The 16707-nt window shown below is 41.1% G+C and overlaps 1 protein-coding gene across 10 annotated transcripts in view; it reads right to left on the bottom strand.

The window, feature by feature from the left end:
- The window catches only part of gria4a (glutamate receptor, ionotropic, AMPA 4a), a 132466-nt gene that overhangs the window by 49597 nt on the left and 66162 nt on the right, over positions 1–16707 (bottom strand). For 9 of the 10 annotated variants that reach the window (XR_013303705.1, XR_013303704.1, XR_013303706.1 and 6 more), the window contains exon 11: positions 319–525. Coding sequence is in view for 7 of the 10 variants with exons in the window: in XM_077612311.1 (XP_077468437.1) it covers positions 319–525 (207 nt within the window). In the remaining 3 variants the exon portion in view is untranslated. Of the gene's footprint in view, positions 1–318; positions 526–9880; positions 10176–16707 lie in introns of those variants that run through there. The other variant, XM_077612318.1, reaches the window with a different exon arrangement.

The following is a 16707-nucleotide window of genomic DNA, read 5'->3' as shown; positions in this document are numbered from 1 at the left end:
TTTATACAGAATGGGTGTTATGATACATGTATGGATGTATGGATGGATGCAGTAATTGACTAAGCAAGGATCCAATCAAATTGATGGAAACGCGAAACCTCAATTAACACGTTATTATGTTTTAGATATGTCGTTTTCATGATGAATTATCAACCTACCACTTTATTTTTTTCCAATTGTATGTATAATGGTAAATCATTTTATAAACTTCTAATAGATTTATAAATGGTCCTAGTATTTGTAAACCATAAGGTCAAATAATGACCTGTGACCTTTACATTTATTGTTATAATATAATTATATTCTATCCAACCTTACCCCGTAAACAAGCTCTCCCACCATCCCGTTCCATATCTTCGTCTCTGGATCTCTAGCTCCATATTTACCATCAGGCACTATAGAGATCTTATATTTGATTCCAATGTGTTTGGCAATCTCTGATGCCAGATCCACACAGTAGCCTTCATACTGGTCATTGCCTTCATATAGCTCCCAGTTCTTCTTCAGCATGACATAAGGGCCTTCCTATAAAAATAGCACAAGGCAAGAAAGACATTGTTTGGACTTGGTGATTGCAGCTTTGATGTAAAAGACAGCAACAACAACAAAAATAAGGTAAGTAAACAAAGGAGAAATTTATGTTACAGAGGTAAGAAAAGGATAGGAATATAAATTAAATATAATGAAAGTTAAATATGTAACTACAGTTCTATCAATCACGGATGGCCGCCAGAGCCAGTGCGGTAAGCATTGAATGATCCCTACCCTGCATGTTTTTTGGAATGTGGGTGGAAACCGGAGTACAAGGAGAAAACTAATGCAAGACCGGCGAGAACATGAAAACTCCACACAGTGAGGACAGAGCTACGATTGAAACCTCGACCCCAAAACTGTGAGTCCGACAAGCTAACCAATCGGCTGCCGGGCTCCCCAGGAAGAAATCATTGCTTTTGAATTTTAATGTGCAACACATTCCAAATGAGCTGGGACTAGGTCATGTTTACTACTGTGTGACATAATTTTTGGTTGAAACAACATTCAACGAGGACATACACTTTTGAAAATTCATAGGTGCAATTATTTTCCCTTCTGTCTTAAATTAGAGCTTATGTTGTTCAACAGTCGGGTTGTGGTCATGGCGGGGTGTCTCTCTTATCGATCAATTAACTTTTCAGAATGTGCCACACATGGCCCGGTAGCTGAGTGGTCATCCTCACAGTTCTGAGATTGAGGATTTGATCCTAGGTGGGTCCTCACTGTGTGGGGTTTGCATTTTCGCCCAAAGCTTGCGTGGGTTTTTTCTGGGTACTCCGGTTTCATCCCACATCTCAAAAGCATGGAGGGTAGGCTGGTTAAACACTCTAAATTGCCTCTAGATATGAGTGTGAGCGTGAATGGTTGTCCGTCTCCTTGTGCCCAGCGATTGGCTGGCAATCATTTCTGGGTGTCCACCGCCAAGTGCCCGAAATCAGATGGGATAGGCTCCAGAACTTCCCATGACCTTTGTGAGGATAACCAGTACAGAAAATTTCACTGAAAGACATGTCTGGGCTGCGGGCAGGCAAATCATGTACCCGCACATTTTTACTACAAAGAGACATTGTTGTTACATGCAGATTGTGGTTTCACAATGTGTGGTTGAAATAAGCAGGGGCGCCCATGAAAATGACTTTGCTTCGATGGCACCATGTGTTTCTCCAAAACCTGCATGTGGTATCTTTCACCATTAAGTGTCTTTACAGATGTGCAAGTTAACCATGACATGCAAAACAAACGTAAATGCCATCACATATGCTAGCTTTTGAGTGCTGTTAACAACTTGGGTTATTTTTGTCCTCTCGCGTCCACATGACTTGGCATCTCAGTTTTCAATAATGAACTTCAAACTGTGATTCATCTGTTTTCCACTTTGTCAAATTCCATTTTAAATGATCGCTGGCCCCCAGAGAAAATGCCTGTGCTTCTGGGTCTTATTTAGAAATGGTTTGTTCCTTGAATTGTTGAGTTTAATCTCGCAATGGTGGATTGTATTTACCAAAAATGGTTTCTGTATGTATTAAGCCCATCCTATGATTTCCATTAGATTTGTTTTCCTTTCTGTGGTGTAGTAGTGGTGTTTAAGGGGCCACAGATCACTGGCGTGATGGTTATGCCACCAAGTTAATTCATTCATTTTCTGAACTGCTTATCCTCACAAGGGTCGCGGGGGGTGCTAGAGCCTATCCCAGCTGACTTCGGGACAGAGGCGGGGGACACCCTGAATTGGTGACCAGCCGATTGCAGGCCATGAGGAGACGGACAACCATTCACGCTCACACTCATACCTATGGGCAACCTACCTGGATTCGAACCCAGGATCCTAAAACTGAGGCTTACGCACAAACATTACTTTACAATTCATGAGGTTTTTTTCCCACGTTGGTCAATGCATACTAGTGCATTTATATACAAAGTAAACAACAATGATCAGAGTTTTGCAAAGAAAAGGCGACCGCTGACGATCAACATTAAGCGCGAAATAATTGAAAAATATGAGAGTAGTGTACGTGTCACTGAGCTTGCTCGGCAATACGAGAGGAATACGTCAACCATATCCACCATCCTTAAGCAGAAGGACGCAATTAAGGAGAAGAGGACTTCCAAAGGAGAAACTATAATTTCCCATTTCTCTTCATGACGAGATGGAGAGCCTTCTTTTATTGTGGATAAAAGATAGTTCCAATTCGAAAGCCGCGGTGGAATTTATCAAGACATTTGCCTCATCCAGGAAAGTTACAACAAAGTGGCAAGAGTTTTCAGATTTTGTAGGAAAGAGGCACCCTGACAAGCTGGCAAGTGGTCGCGCGTTATCATATTGTGATGACATTTGTGCGCGTCATTTTCGAAATATTTTGAAGGGAAGGCAAAAACAAACAACTCTTGATGCGTTCGTTTTGAAGACTCCGGCTGAACGTGCGGGTGGAGTCAAACCGTTACAAAGGTGAAAAAGATTAAAACAAAATTAGAATTCAGTTTTGTGTAAAGTTACATGAAAGGTATGTTTGAGTGTCTGTATATATTAATCCAAGTTAATTTAAATTAGTTTGTTACGAATGCGTTATCGTGGAAAGATACCCCCTCCCCTCTTTCTGTCCCTCTCTGTAACCGCCGCGAAATACGACCAATTTTAGTTATATTAAACACATTTTAGTACTATTAAACCACTCGTTAGTTATTATTTTGTCAATATATAGCGAATTAGAACAAATAAAAAATGTTTTTCCAAACCAATATCCTGTTTTTGGTGTTTTTTCAGAGGGTTGGGACAAATTAATTTGTTTTTAGTTCATTTCAATGGGAAACATTCGCCCGAGTTACGAAAAGCTCGACATACGATCTCAGTCCCGGAACGGATTAAGATCGTATGTCGAGGTACAACTGTATTTAAAAATCACTGGACGACATGCACAGAGAATTCCGTCGTCGTTTCACTGATTTTGAAAAAAATGAGAAGTCACTTCAGCTGGTGCCCTGTCTCCTGTCACAAGACCCCGAAACAGCACCACATGAGCTGCAATTGGAGCTGATCGATCTTCGGTCTCAAAAGAGAAGTTCAAATCTCTTAAACTGAATGACTTTTACGCTTCACTTAATGAAGCCACGTTTCCAAACCTCCGGAGGACAGCACAGAAGATGCTGGCATTGTTTGGCTCGACTTAAGTGTGTGAGCAGACTTTCAGCGTCATGAACTTTAATAAAGCCTGTCACAGATCCCGGTTAACTGACCAACACCTCAGATCTATTTGAGATTTTGATGCACTGGCAAAAAAGGGAGAACAACAACACAGTTCCCACTGAAATGTGAGTTTCTCTACTGTGTTAAAAATAGCAACTTGCACATGTACGCACAGCAGCAGTACAGTAGCTTAATTAACATGCCACCCATCACTCTCAATTTAAAGACTGCTTTCTTTCGTTGAATAATAATATGTTCTTAATGTTGAAAGAAAGTTTGAAAATAAATTTTCACCTTCAATTGTGTCTTTTTTCTGACATTTCAATCCCCAGGTTTGATAAATTACATTGCGTGTCCAAATGCTCCTGGCCCGGCCCCTCTGTCTAATTTTAGTATCCATTCTGGCCCGCAAGTCAAAAAGTTTGCCCACCCCTGGACTACGATATTGTTGGTGCATATGTAGTAATTGGATTGGATTGGATAACTTTATTCATCCCGTATTCGGGAAATTTCGTTGTCACAGTAGCAAAAGGGTGAGGATGCAGAAATAGGAAAGGCATTTTAGACATAAATAGATAGGCAATAAGTAAGTTAATAAATAAATACACGGATAAATATAGAAATAAATAAGCGTGTTGCTGATATATATATATATATATATATATATATATATATATATATCTATATATCTATATATATATATATATATATATATATATATATATATATATTCATACACATAGATGTACATGCATGCATACGGTAGGTCTTAACACTCAGTCATTTTTTTGGTTAAAGAGCCTGACAGCTGATGGGAGGAAGGATCTGCGGAAGCTCTCCTTCCTGCAATGAGGGTGCCGCAGTCTATTGCTAAAAGAGCTTCGGAGGGACTCCACAGACTCATGCAGGGGGTGGGAGGTGCTGTCCATGATGGACATCATCCTGGTCAGCATCCTCCGCTCTCCCACTTCCTCCAGAGTCCAAAGGACAGCCCAGAACAGAGCTGGTCCTCCTGACCAGCTTATTCAGCCTGTTCCTGTGCCTCTCCGTGCTCCCGCATTCCCAACAGACCACGGCAATAAAACACTGTAGATGCCACCACAGTGTCGTAAAAAGTCCACAGCAGTGTCCTGCACACTCCAAAGGACCGTAGACTCCTCAGCAGGTAGAGGCGGCTCTGGGGAGTGTACCGTCCTTTGGAGTGTGCAGGACAATGCTACTCTGAAAAAGTCTCTGGATAATTGGTTAGTATCTCTCTTTTTCTTAGCAACTCTGATATGGATGTCACAGTCACACCATTTTATTTGAATGCCTCCTAGCCAAGCGTCACTACGGCCCACATGGGCCAAGTGTATTTACACAATTCGCCTGAGTTTCACAAACTGTTTGGGTTGATTTCTCTATTTTGTCTTTGTTTACAATTCATATATTTTGATATCTTCTAAATAAAAAACAAAATAATATAATAAAGATTTTACAGATGTTGAGTTGTTTATTTGCGATAAGCTAACCTTAATCAGGACTAATGGACAATTTCTATGAAAAAAAAAATCAATATATATATAAAAAGGTTTGTGCCACCTTGTGGGGGGTAGTGGTTCACTCGCATGACTTTGGTGTGGGCCGGCGCGGGCTCAATTCCCACTTTCTGTTCTATAATGTGATATTGAAAATGTTTCCCTCGGCTACTGAATATTCAGTAAATATTTGTACAATTAAAACAAAACAGAACAAAGACTAATTCCAAATTCAATAATATAATTGATAGCGGGTGGCTCGGTGAACCAAGTGGTCAAGAGCGTTGGTCTCATAGTTCTGGGGTCGAGGGTTCGATATTCGGTGGGATCCTTGTGAGGATAAGCAGTTTGAAACATGAATGTAATAATGAATAAACGACAGCTTGATCAATTTGTGCATTTCATTATTAATGAATATTTGTAAGAATATCCTATCATTTTCATGGCCATCCAAAGAGATTGCAGTAATTTGCAATCATTCTCTCTACCAATTGAATCATTCATTTGTGCTCAAAACATAATCATCCATTTTATGTCCTTCCTCAAATTGCTATGAAGTTCATCATGTTAGGAGGTTAAGTGTTTAAAATGTGATCACCTAACTCTGAGCTGATATGATGTAAATGCCACATGTATGTATGCACACAGATAAGCACCAGTCAGATGATTTTTACTTCAAAATCTACTCAATGTTTCTTATCAGTTTGCCTGAGATCCCTTTGTATCTCAGTTAAGGTAATGTGAGTGCTGTGAGTATGTCTGTTTATATGCTTGTGGGTTTGTGGAAAATATCATGTACTACTTGTTTGTGAAGCAATTCATTCATCTTCTGTACCGCTTATCACAAGAGTCACAGGGGGTGCTGGAGACTATCCCAGCTGACTTCGGTCGCCAGGCGGGGGGCAACCTGAATTGGTGGCCTCCAACTACAGGGCACAAGGAGACTCATGCTCACACTCACACCGAGGAGAATTTAGGGTTCAACCTGCCTACCCTGCATGTTTTTGGTAGAAAACCAGAGTACCGGAGAAAACCCACACAAGCCTGGGAAGAACATGCGAACTTCACGGAACCCTCGATCTTACAACTATGAGGGCGACACGGCAGCCATTCGCCCACTGGGCCTTTGTGTGGGAATGGATGTTCAAAACGCATATAAATCTGAATCTGAATGAGAAATATAATGTGCTGCATTTTTTTTAGTCTGGATTAACATAGTGGCCTCTTCCAATTTCGTTTTTTGTTGACTAATTCTTTACATCTATTTTCAGGGGATTAATTTCTGAAACCGACTGTTTTAAATTTTGAAACACCTAATACAACCATCATGCTCATACTACATCCATAATTTATGTAAACAAGTACTGCCTTGGAAGGTCAGGAGTGTCAAGTCACAGATTGAAATGAATTAAATGTTACTGCTCCATAAATAACAAAAATATAAAATTTTACTGACCAAATGTATATCATTTTCCACTAGAAGTATTTTGCGGGCCACTGCCAAATGTTTTGTATACCTAATGATCCACTCAGATGTAACATGAATATTAAAACCATTTAATGATGCTTGAGTTAATGCTTGTTTTACTATTGTGTTCTTCGGCAAATTTATCTGTGATCAATTTACCAGTGGCGGGCCGTCAGGGCCTTCAAGGCCTCCTCTGCTGGCCTAAGAAATATCTGAATCATATTATATTTTGTCCATCAATACGTACTTATTATTCCAAATGGTCTGTTAGCTTCCTTTCATTGCTTTTCCCCCTGGTTGCACTGCTTCCAGATGTGTGTTTTCATATTGAAGCATTTAACCAATCACATTCCAGCCATTATTTGTTGCCAGATCAGATCTGCCTCAAAGCCTGCACAATCAGTTCTTGCGGGCTCTGCTGCATTAAACTAGACTGTTGCTTTTAACCAATCAGATTTCGAGTTGGCAACCCCACAATGATTTTTCATAGGCGTTAGCATTTTGCTGGCTGGGATATGTAATTGCTTTCAAAAACTATGATTGGCTAGTAGGCGGGCCAAAGCAGTACCGAGGCAGCCGAGATCGCAAACTCCACCCACTATGGCCGACAGAAACAAAAACAAATAGATTCTGTTTGCTCACAAAGCTATTTTGCAGACGGACCTTTTCAGGAAAAAATGGACATCATTAAGAAAGGGCGGTCAACTCCGAAGCTAGCAAGCCTGTTACAGCCGGGAAAATGGTGTGTGGGGCACTTTCAGCGCGCTAACTTAGCTCCACAAGCAAATAGTATATTGTTGTTTTGATTTAAAGCCATTTTCAAAACGGACTATGCCAGAAATATGACAGGACAGGCTCGACTTTCATCATTAGCTTCGATGGCGATAGGAAAGAAGGAAGAAAGAAAGGAGGATGGATATTATGTAAAAAGGATTTTGGGTGAGTAAAATATGGCTATATTCCTAAATAATATTTCAATTGTGGGCGAAGTTCTGATATCTGAAAAGCTCCAGTGTTTGTATTTAAGCTCCAGTGTTTGTATTTAATCACAAAATGCTGCTAGGAAGTGAATTTTACCCCAGTTTAATTTTTGGTGTTTCACCATTGACGTCCATCGCTGTCTTTTCCCGGGAAAAATCACCCCCCTGGCCTGGTTGTAATGTCTCAAAAGCTCCAGTATTTGTATTCAATCAATAAATGATGCTAGGAAGTGGATTTTACCTAATTTTAGTGCATTTTTTGTCATTTCACGTATGGACGTATCGACGTTCATCGCTGTCTTTTTACCGGGGAAATGATACTCCGGGCCCGGTTCTGATGTCTAAAAAGCTCCAGTATTTGTATTTAATCAAAAAATTCTGTTTTCGGCTGGATTTTACCCCATTTTCGGGCAATGTTTGCCCGTACGCCGTTGACGTTCATCGCTGTCTTTTCCCGGGAAAATCACCCCCTGGCCTGGTTTTAATGTCTGAAAAGCTCCAGTATTTGTATTTAATTATGAAATGCTGCTAGGAAGTGGATTTTACCCCATTTTTGTGCATTAGTTTATTGATTATTTTTATGTGTCGCAGCCGTAGCTGCAGTAGAGGTTTTATAGCCATAAAATAGTTTTTGAGGGTTGGATTGATACGTTGAAGGCGCTACCAGAAAATACACCGCCCGCCACTGCAATGTACGTATGTATTTCGATGATGTCAAGCTTACGTGGAACCGACATGTTGATTCATAGGATTTTGAGATCTACCTCAAGTAATATAGTCAAACAAAAAATTTAAATGTTTGAAAGAGGCTTGTGATGATATCAAGATATGTCTGCCATGTTTTTCCCCTTTCTACATTGTAGAAAATCCAACAGTTAAAGAAAATCTCCTGAAATGGAGAGAGTACAGCTCGGATCAGAGTCAAAACATATGCAATAAAAAACACATTTTGAGCAAACAGGAAAATGTGAAAGAAACATAAAGAGGGGAAAAGTATAAAAGGAGGCAAGCCAACAAAACAAAGGACAAGAAATGATTCAAACGACTATGAAGTACAAAAAAGTTGGCGGCTCGAAAAGAGCTTTGTAGAACCAAGTGTTTTGGGCTGATAAGACATGAAAGGTTCACAATCCATGCCAAAGAGACAGTTAAATTATCAGCTTGAGCCATTTAGCTCTGCGGGAAACACAGTTGGACATTGAAGTGTCCAGTCATTCAGTCAACAATCAGTTCAGCATTACAAAACATCAGATTGTCCCATAATGAATACCCAAGAGCTGAGACTTTCATTTAGCCTGTGAGCCATCCATTGCAACTGCCATAGGGCCAACCGTGCCAAACGGTCACAGCCTATTTCAGTCTGTCAGATGGATAATCAGTCCATTCATTCTTCAATTAGTCAAATTACAGCACATAATCATGCACCCAATGATATTTGGGTGAGTGAGTCAGCATGATTGTCTCTCAACTATTTAGACATGCAAGAGCCAAACACTTCAACGATTAGCTACTCATTCATTCTGTCACTCGGTAAACTTAGGTTTTGCTCTACCAGAGGGTCTTGTTACCAATCTCTTCTTCAATTAGAAAACAGTCTGTTCAACTTGGTGAGATTTTGTATTCAAATGTGATCAAGTCATTAGATTTTTGAGAAAAATATGGCGGCTGAACTCATTACTGCTCAAAATAATTAAAGGAGACTTACGACGGATTTGCACTTAACTTCTCACGGTTCTCAATGGTTAATCCAAGATTTTCTCAAAGATTAATCCAAGGTTTTCTAATTTTAAAAGACGATTTACAATAAGTAAAGTTATTATTGTTTTGATAGTGTTTACAACGGATGTTCCACCCTCCAATAATAATAATAGCGGTTTTGTCAACCCGCAATGGCTGAAGGAGGAGAAGAAATGGATTTGTTTGCAGATTTACTGTTGAACCCATTTTCCAGACGGACTTTTCAAGAAAAAAAGCTGGACATCATTAAGAAATGTCGGACAACTCCGAAGCAAGCAAGCCTGTTACAACCGGGAAATAGAAAAATAGAAAAGAAGGAGGAAAGAGAGGAGGACGGATTTTGTGCACAGATAAAAATAATTTTATTGAGTAAAATATGGCTAAATTCCTAAATAATATTTCCATTGTATGAAGTTATTATTGATGTTTTTTATGTGTTGCAGTTGTAGGTTTTATAGCCCTAAAATAGTTTTTGAGGGTTGCATTGATTCAGACATAGCTGAAGGCGTCGGTTTGAAATTCACCGCCCGCCACTGCTTTCTAGGGTATGGAATACTGTTCATTGAAGGCTAGTTGTCCCAAAATGAATGGCAAAATACACGCCAATGAAAAAAATACACAACTTAAATGAAGAGTTTTTGAGATGCTCAGTCTATTTTAGTCTTGTTTCTCTCTTCAAAGGCCAGGGACAGGGAGGTGAGTTGAAGTGAGCTGCGGTGTCTTCAGAGTCGCAGGTGAGGCTTCTTCTTCACCAGAGGCTGCAAAGAGGAGGAGGTGGCTGAGCTAAAGTTAGCCAGTGTCCGTTTAGGTATCCATCCACAGAGAGGTATGGAGGAGTCATGAGAGGAATCATGATGAAAGAAACAATGGGACAAGTGGAGTCAGGGAAGAGAAGAGGAACAGACGTATTCGGGGAGGAAATGGAAAGACACTGAAAAGACTGAACTGTGTTCCCCGCCCTTGTAACGCTTTTTAAACACCATTCTGAAAGACTGAGACAAATTATAGTAAATTACAGTAACAGTTCACACCCACCAGACAATTTGGTATCTATGGTATTCTGCATAACTCAAGAGCTCTATGAAAAAGCATGGTTTATGATCCTCACTAAGGGCTTATTTGCACAGTGACACAGCGAGAAAATCAACAGAAAACGACCAATTAGAAGTTTTCATAATCACGACACCACAAATCCTCATGAAAACGATGTAGTACTAATGCCATGCAGTCGGGGGCAGTCGAGTTTTATACACCACAACCGATACACACTTGCTCAGCTTCGGCGACCTGGGTGCTCGGATGATTCGCTGAAAGACGTTTCGCCGACGGACGTTTGACAGAGGGACAGATTGCCGAATGGACGTTCCACCGAACGGTCAATCGGCCAAACGGCCGAACTGAGCTTCCGCCGAGCGGAAGTTTCGCCGGCGCGCTCGCCCCGCCCCCGGATCGTGTGTGTACAAGTTTTTCAACCTCGGCCCGCGGGCCATTTATGGCCGTTACAGATAACATTCATTTAGGAATAACAAGGGCATGTACTGCCTGCCCCCCACAATAATAAGGGCATGTACTGCCCCCCTCTGGGCATATTTCTAAATACAACTACACGGCATATAATGACAGCACTCATGTTAATTTCATCCTAAAACAGCATTTAATGATCAAATACAAATACTGGAGCTCTTTGGACATTAGAACCGAGCCCAGGGAAGTGAATTCCTCGGTAAAATGTTGCGATAAGGCAAAAAAACGTCTCGCCGTTCGGCGTTGGGCCGATTGACCGTTCGGTGGAACGTCCATTCGGCGACCTGTCCCTCTGTCAAACGTCCGTCGGTCGGCGAAACGTCTTTCAGCGAATCATCCGGCCACGGGCGACCTGTCAATACAACTGACCTTGTTTTTTTTTAACATTTCTAGCTGCCAAATAGTAAATGCAGCCTGGCAGGTTTCTGTTTAGATGTGCTGACGCAAAGTTAGAATGAATATTATGGGTATGAGGGTATGATCCCAGGTTGGTCCTCACTGTGTGGAGTTTGCGTGTTCTCCCAATTCAGGGTGTCCCTTGCCTGGTGCCAAAAGTTAGCTGGTATAGACTTCAGCACCCCCCGCAACGCTTGTGAGGATAAGCCACAAGGAAAATGAATGAATTTCACTATGGACACACTACATTATTAAAATAAAATCCAGTGTACCGAGGAAAATTACACAAACAAAATTACATCCAAATTACTTAGGGCTCAAACATAAAAAATATACAATACAATTACGATGTTGTGTGATGCTTATGTCAGAAAACATGGGGGCAAAATGGCTCACGTTCAGTATGACAAAGCAGAAATTAATCGTTGAATTGTCATTTAAAAATATGGGGAGGTTCATTCCTTTTTATTTCTAAGTGCTCGGTGTCCACTCACGCGTTATAAACCAATCAAATATGCCTCGAAATTATTCCAAAACACTCACAAAGACAAATGGTAGGTTGCACAGCCAGCACGCTGAGAAAAAACTACCGTATTTTCATGACTATAAGGCGCACATAAACGTCTTAAATTTTCTCCAAAATAAACAGGGCGCCTTATAATCCAGTGCGCTTTATATATGGACCAATACTAAAATTGTTATCACGATAAAATAAAATAAATCAGTCGATAGGGTACACCATCTCTCACAACTACGGCAAGCAGCCCCCGACTCTACTATTTTCCCCGTAGAAGTACTGTGCAATGACTGCTGGGATATGTAATTCTTTTGTCAATACACCCAATGATTGTGGCCTGTATACATCGACATCAGCACATCTTGACGAAGGGTGGCAGACAGCTAGCTACTACAGTGGTACCTCGTCATACGACCGTTCGTCATACGGAATGCTCGTCTTACGGGGGAAATTTCGATCGAATAATTCGCCCGTGATGCGGTCAAAGTTTCGTGATGCGACCAAGCCAGGTTGCCATGGCATTTTTTTTGGCATATCTTTCGTGTATAACAATATTTACGAGCACCGGATGAGCTATTCAGACCAGGAAACGCACAACGCGCATGCGCGGTGAAAAGAGGGCTTTCTGGGTAATGAAGTATACTCGTGCTCGCAAAAGTATCCCCGGTAGCAACTCTATCATAGGCGCCGTTCGAGGGGATGCGAACACAGATGCTACAAGCTAAAAGGAGCCGCTAGCCAGCGCCCCTGAAGCTCCCATGAGCAGCGGGGCGATCGCTGATAAAAGACTCTGCTCGTTGGCTGCTCATAAGAACATCGGGGGCACTGGCTCGCAACAGCATCCCCGGTAGCAACTCTATCATAGTCGCCGTTCGAGGGGATGCGAACACAGATGCTACAAGCTAAAATGAGCCGCTAGCCAGCGCCCCAGGAGCTCCCATGAGCAGCGGTGCGATCGCTGATAAGACTGCTTGCTGCTCGTTGGCAAGTGGTCGTGCGTTCTCCGATTGTGAGGACATTTGTGTGCATCATTTTCGGAATATTTTGAAGGGAATAGTACGACAGCAAACAGCCCATCGATAGCGAACGTGAGGGTGGAGTGTTTGTTCTGTTTACGAGTGCGTTGTGTGGAAGAAAAAAAAAACCGAAGCCCCTCTCCCCTCGGCGAAATCCGGCCAATTTTAGTTAGATTAAACACTTTATTTCTATTAAACCACTCGTTATTTATTACTTTGTCAATATATGGCGAATTATAAGAAATAAAACATTTTTTTTCAATCCAATATCCTGTTTCTGGTGTTTTTTTCAGAGAGTTGGAACGAATTAATTTGTTTCCCATTCATTTCAATGGGAAACTTTACCTCGAGTTACGAGTAACTTGTCATACGAGCTCAGTCCCGGAACGGATTAAGCTCGTATCTCGAGGTACCACTGTATTTGCGAATTCATTGTGGCCTGGCGATCGGCATCAACACAGCCTTGCGAAGCATGGAAAACAGCCCCGGGCTAGTTACGCTAGCTACTAGCTAGCTACTATTTGCGAATGGATTGTGGCCTGGTGATCGGCATCAACACAGCCTTGCGAAGCATGGAAGACAGCCCCGGAATAGTTACGCTACCTACTAGCTAGCTACTATTTGCGAATGGATTGTGGCTGCCTGGACGAACGTATAAAACTCAGCGTTTTCGATGAATAATTTGGACAATTGTTCAATTCGGACACAGAAAATGAGGACTTTGATGGATTTGTGGGTGATGATGACGTGAGTAAGTTGTAAAATGGCTAAATAAAGTACAACCGAACTCAGTTTTAGCGTGTGGGTGTTGTGTGCAAGAACAATATATCCCAGCAGTCACTGCGCAACGGAAACCGGAATTAGAGTCTGGGGCTGCTTCCGGTAGCCAGCGCTATTGCGGTTCGATATTCATATATAATATATATGCGTCTAAAAAACGGTGCATCCTTTGTGTGTTTAAAATACAGAAATAGCACTCGTTACCGACAATGCGGCTAAAAATATGATGCTCCATATAGTCGTGAAAATACGGTAATTCAAAATCACAGGACCATCGTTTCTACAGGCAATGGTCACAACTAATTTGATTTGTGACAACCGCTACTTAGCATGGACAAGTGCTTTCTCCCAGTCACCCTCCGCTTGGCTCCAATGCTGGCTGATTCAGGTGAATATAAACCATTTGTGAAAGTTATCGGGTGGCATCAAACACTCCTCACCGTTCTACGAGAAAATCGTCATGGTTCAGAGGAGATCTTGGAACACTCACATTAGAAGAATAGCCTACTTGACATTCACAACAGAGGCAATATTTAAATAGCCTGATTATATGTTATGTTAAATCATGACGACAAAATATTCAAAACCTGTCACTCTGATCTTATGAAATTTTATATTACTGCAACCACAACTATAATAATAGACATTCCTAAGTGATTAAATCTCTCACAATATCAATCAAAATAAACAACTTTTTATCTTTGATTTGTATGTTATTGTCAGGTTTAACTTCTGTCATTCAAGTGTAAGATCCAATGCACTGAAATGAGTGAGACTTTAAAGTTGCATTCCCTTGCATTTCAGTGTGAGAAATTGAACAGAAGTTATTTAGTGGAAAGCGTGGTCACCTTAAATTGGTCACAGGTGGATGATGTCAAATCACTTACACAAACACTCGCCACTCTCCTTTTTCTTAGATTGACACTGTGTCATTATTACTTAATTGTCAGTGGGCTGGCATGTAAAAAATCATTAGAAGAGACCAAATCGAGGTCACATCTAAATGGCGATTGGAGATGAGTTTAAGATTTGCCTACTAATGAGACATTAGTATAATCAAGTATCACTCCCTTGTGGCCACGCTTAGAGGGCCTACTTAAATTTGTTCTGAGTTTTCTGAGGCATGAATACAAATTTGCTGGAGGACGTACTCTCGTCACCCTCTATTAAACTGGATTTAGACTACATGATTCAAGTGACAAAATTGTGAAAATGTGTATTCTGTTGTTTTAATTAAGGAACAAACAAATGTGGAGGGAAAATGTATTTGTTTGTGGGGTTTATGTCAGGAGATATTTGATGTTTACAGGAGATTATTTTTTTATTATGTGATATTTTTATTATTATTTATACAGTGGTACCTCGAGATATGAGCTTAATTCGTTCCGGGACTGAGCTCGTATGTCAATATTCTCGTAACTCGCTTTGTAATTGTTTGTTCGAATCGCGCAATGTAAGATAGGCTGTGGCAGTTTGTGTGAGCTATAAAAATATTGTGTTTGCATAAAACTTAGCCCTATAAATGTCTAACCATATCAGCCTAAAGTTTTGTTTACATAAACTCTGTCCTACATCGCTGTCTTACAAATATTACCCTGTTTTCCTATCATTCGGAGAGAGAGTTGCAAGGACAACAGACTGTGAGCCTGTTCACAGCTGTTTGAGCTCTCTCCCCATCCTGCAGTCTGGTAATAAACCTATTTCCTATTTAATTGATCTCACTCTTTCTTAACCTGTTCCTGAAGTTGTATTACAGATCTATCAACGCGAACGAACATTTCCCATTGAAATGAACTAAAAACATATTAATTCGTTCCAACCCTCTGAAAAAACACCAAAAAACAGGATATTGGATTGGAAAAAGTTTTATTTCTTCTAATTCGCCATCTATTAACAAAGTAACACATAATTAGTGGTTTAATATTACTAAAATGTGTTTAATAGTACTAAAATTATACGGATTTCGCGGTGGGGGGAGCGAGACGGACAGAGAGAGAGGGCGGAGAGGGGGGGGGGCGCTTTTTGCACGGCAACACGCTCGTTTCATAACATAAACAAATTCAAATGAACTTGGATTACGATGGAGACACACTCAAAAATAAATTTAATCTAACCTTACACTAAATGTAATTCTAATTTTGTTTTACATTTTCATACCTTGATCTTCCGGTCGGGTTGGCTGTTTACCCCGCCTCCACCCTCACTTTCACTATCGATGGGCTGTTTTCTTTTGTATTCCCTTCAAAATATTCCGAAAATGATGCACACAAATGTCCTCACAATAGGATAAGGCACAACCACTTGCCAACGAGAAGTAGTCTTGTTAGCGATCGCTCCGCCAACGGGAGCTAACAGGCTAAGGGGGGGAAAACACTGAAAAAATGCAACGCTCCGCCCAGTGCTCACAGAGACATTGCAAAGAGGAAGTTGCGACCAGAGACATTACACGAGGGAGTTGCGGGGAGAGAGCCAGTGCCCCTGATGTTCTTATGAGCAGCCATCGAGAAGTATAATATACTACTCATATAAGCGATCGCTCCGCTATTCGCGCTGAGTGACGGAAAAAACACTGTCAAAAATACAACGCTCCGCCCAGTGCTTGTAGATATCTGTTATACACGAAAGAGATGCGGAAAAAAAAGACAGTGCGCTAAAATCATAAACAGCCTCTCATGTCTTGGCCACCTGGCTTTCTCGTATCTCGAAATTTGTCTCGTATCTAGAGATAATTATTTGCTCGAAATTTTACTCGTATCTCGAAATGCTCGTATGTCGGGGTGCTCGTATGTCGAAGTACCACTGTAGTTTGTAAACTATACAGGTGAAATTGAGATGTGACATGTCAGACTATATAGCGTAAGTGAGCAGGAGCAATGTGGTACAGTATATTAGAGGGCTGTAGGTCATTATACTTTTCTATTCATTCATTTTCTGAACCGCTTTATCCTCACTATGGTTGCGGGGGGTGCTGGAGCCTATCCCAGCTGACTTCGGGCCAGAGGTGGGGACACCCTGAATTGGTGGCCAGACGATCGCAGGGGACGAGGAGATGGACAA

The sequence above is a fragment of the Stigmatopora argus genome, chromosome 10 (genome assembly GCF_051989625.1).
Source record: "Stigmatopora argus isolate UIUO_Sarg chromosome 10, RoL_Sarg_1.0, whole genome shotgun sequence".
Lineage (NCBI taxonomy): Eukaryota > Metazoa > Chordata > Actinopteri > Syngnathiformes > Syngnathidae > Stigmatopora > Stigmatopora argus.
Note: the sequence above shows the minus strand (reverse complement) of the source record. Positions and strands in the feature narration are given on the sequence as shown.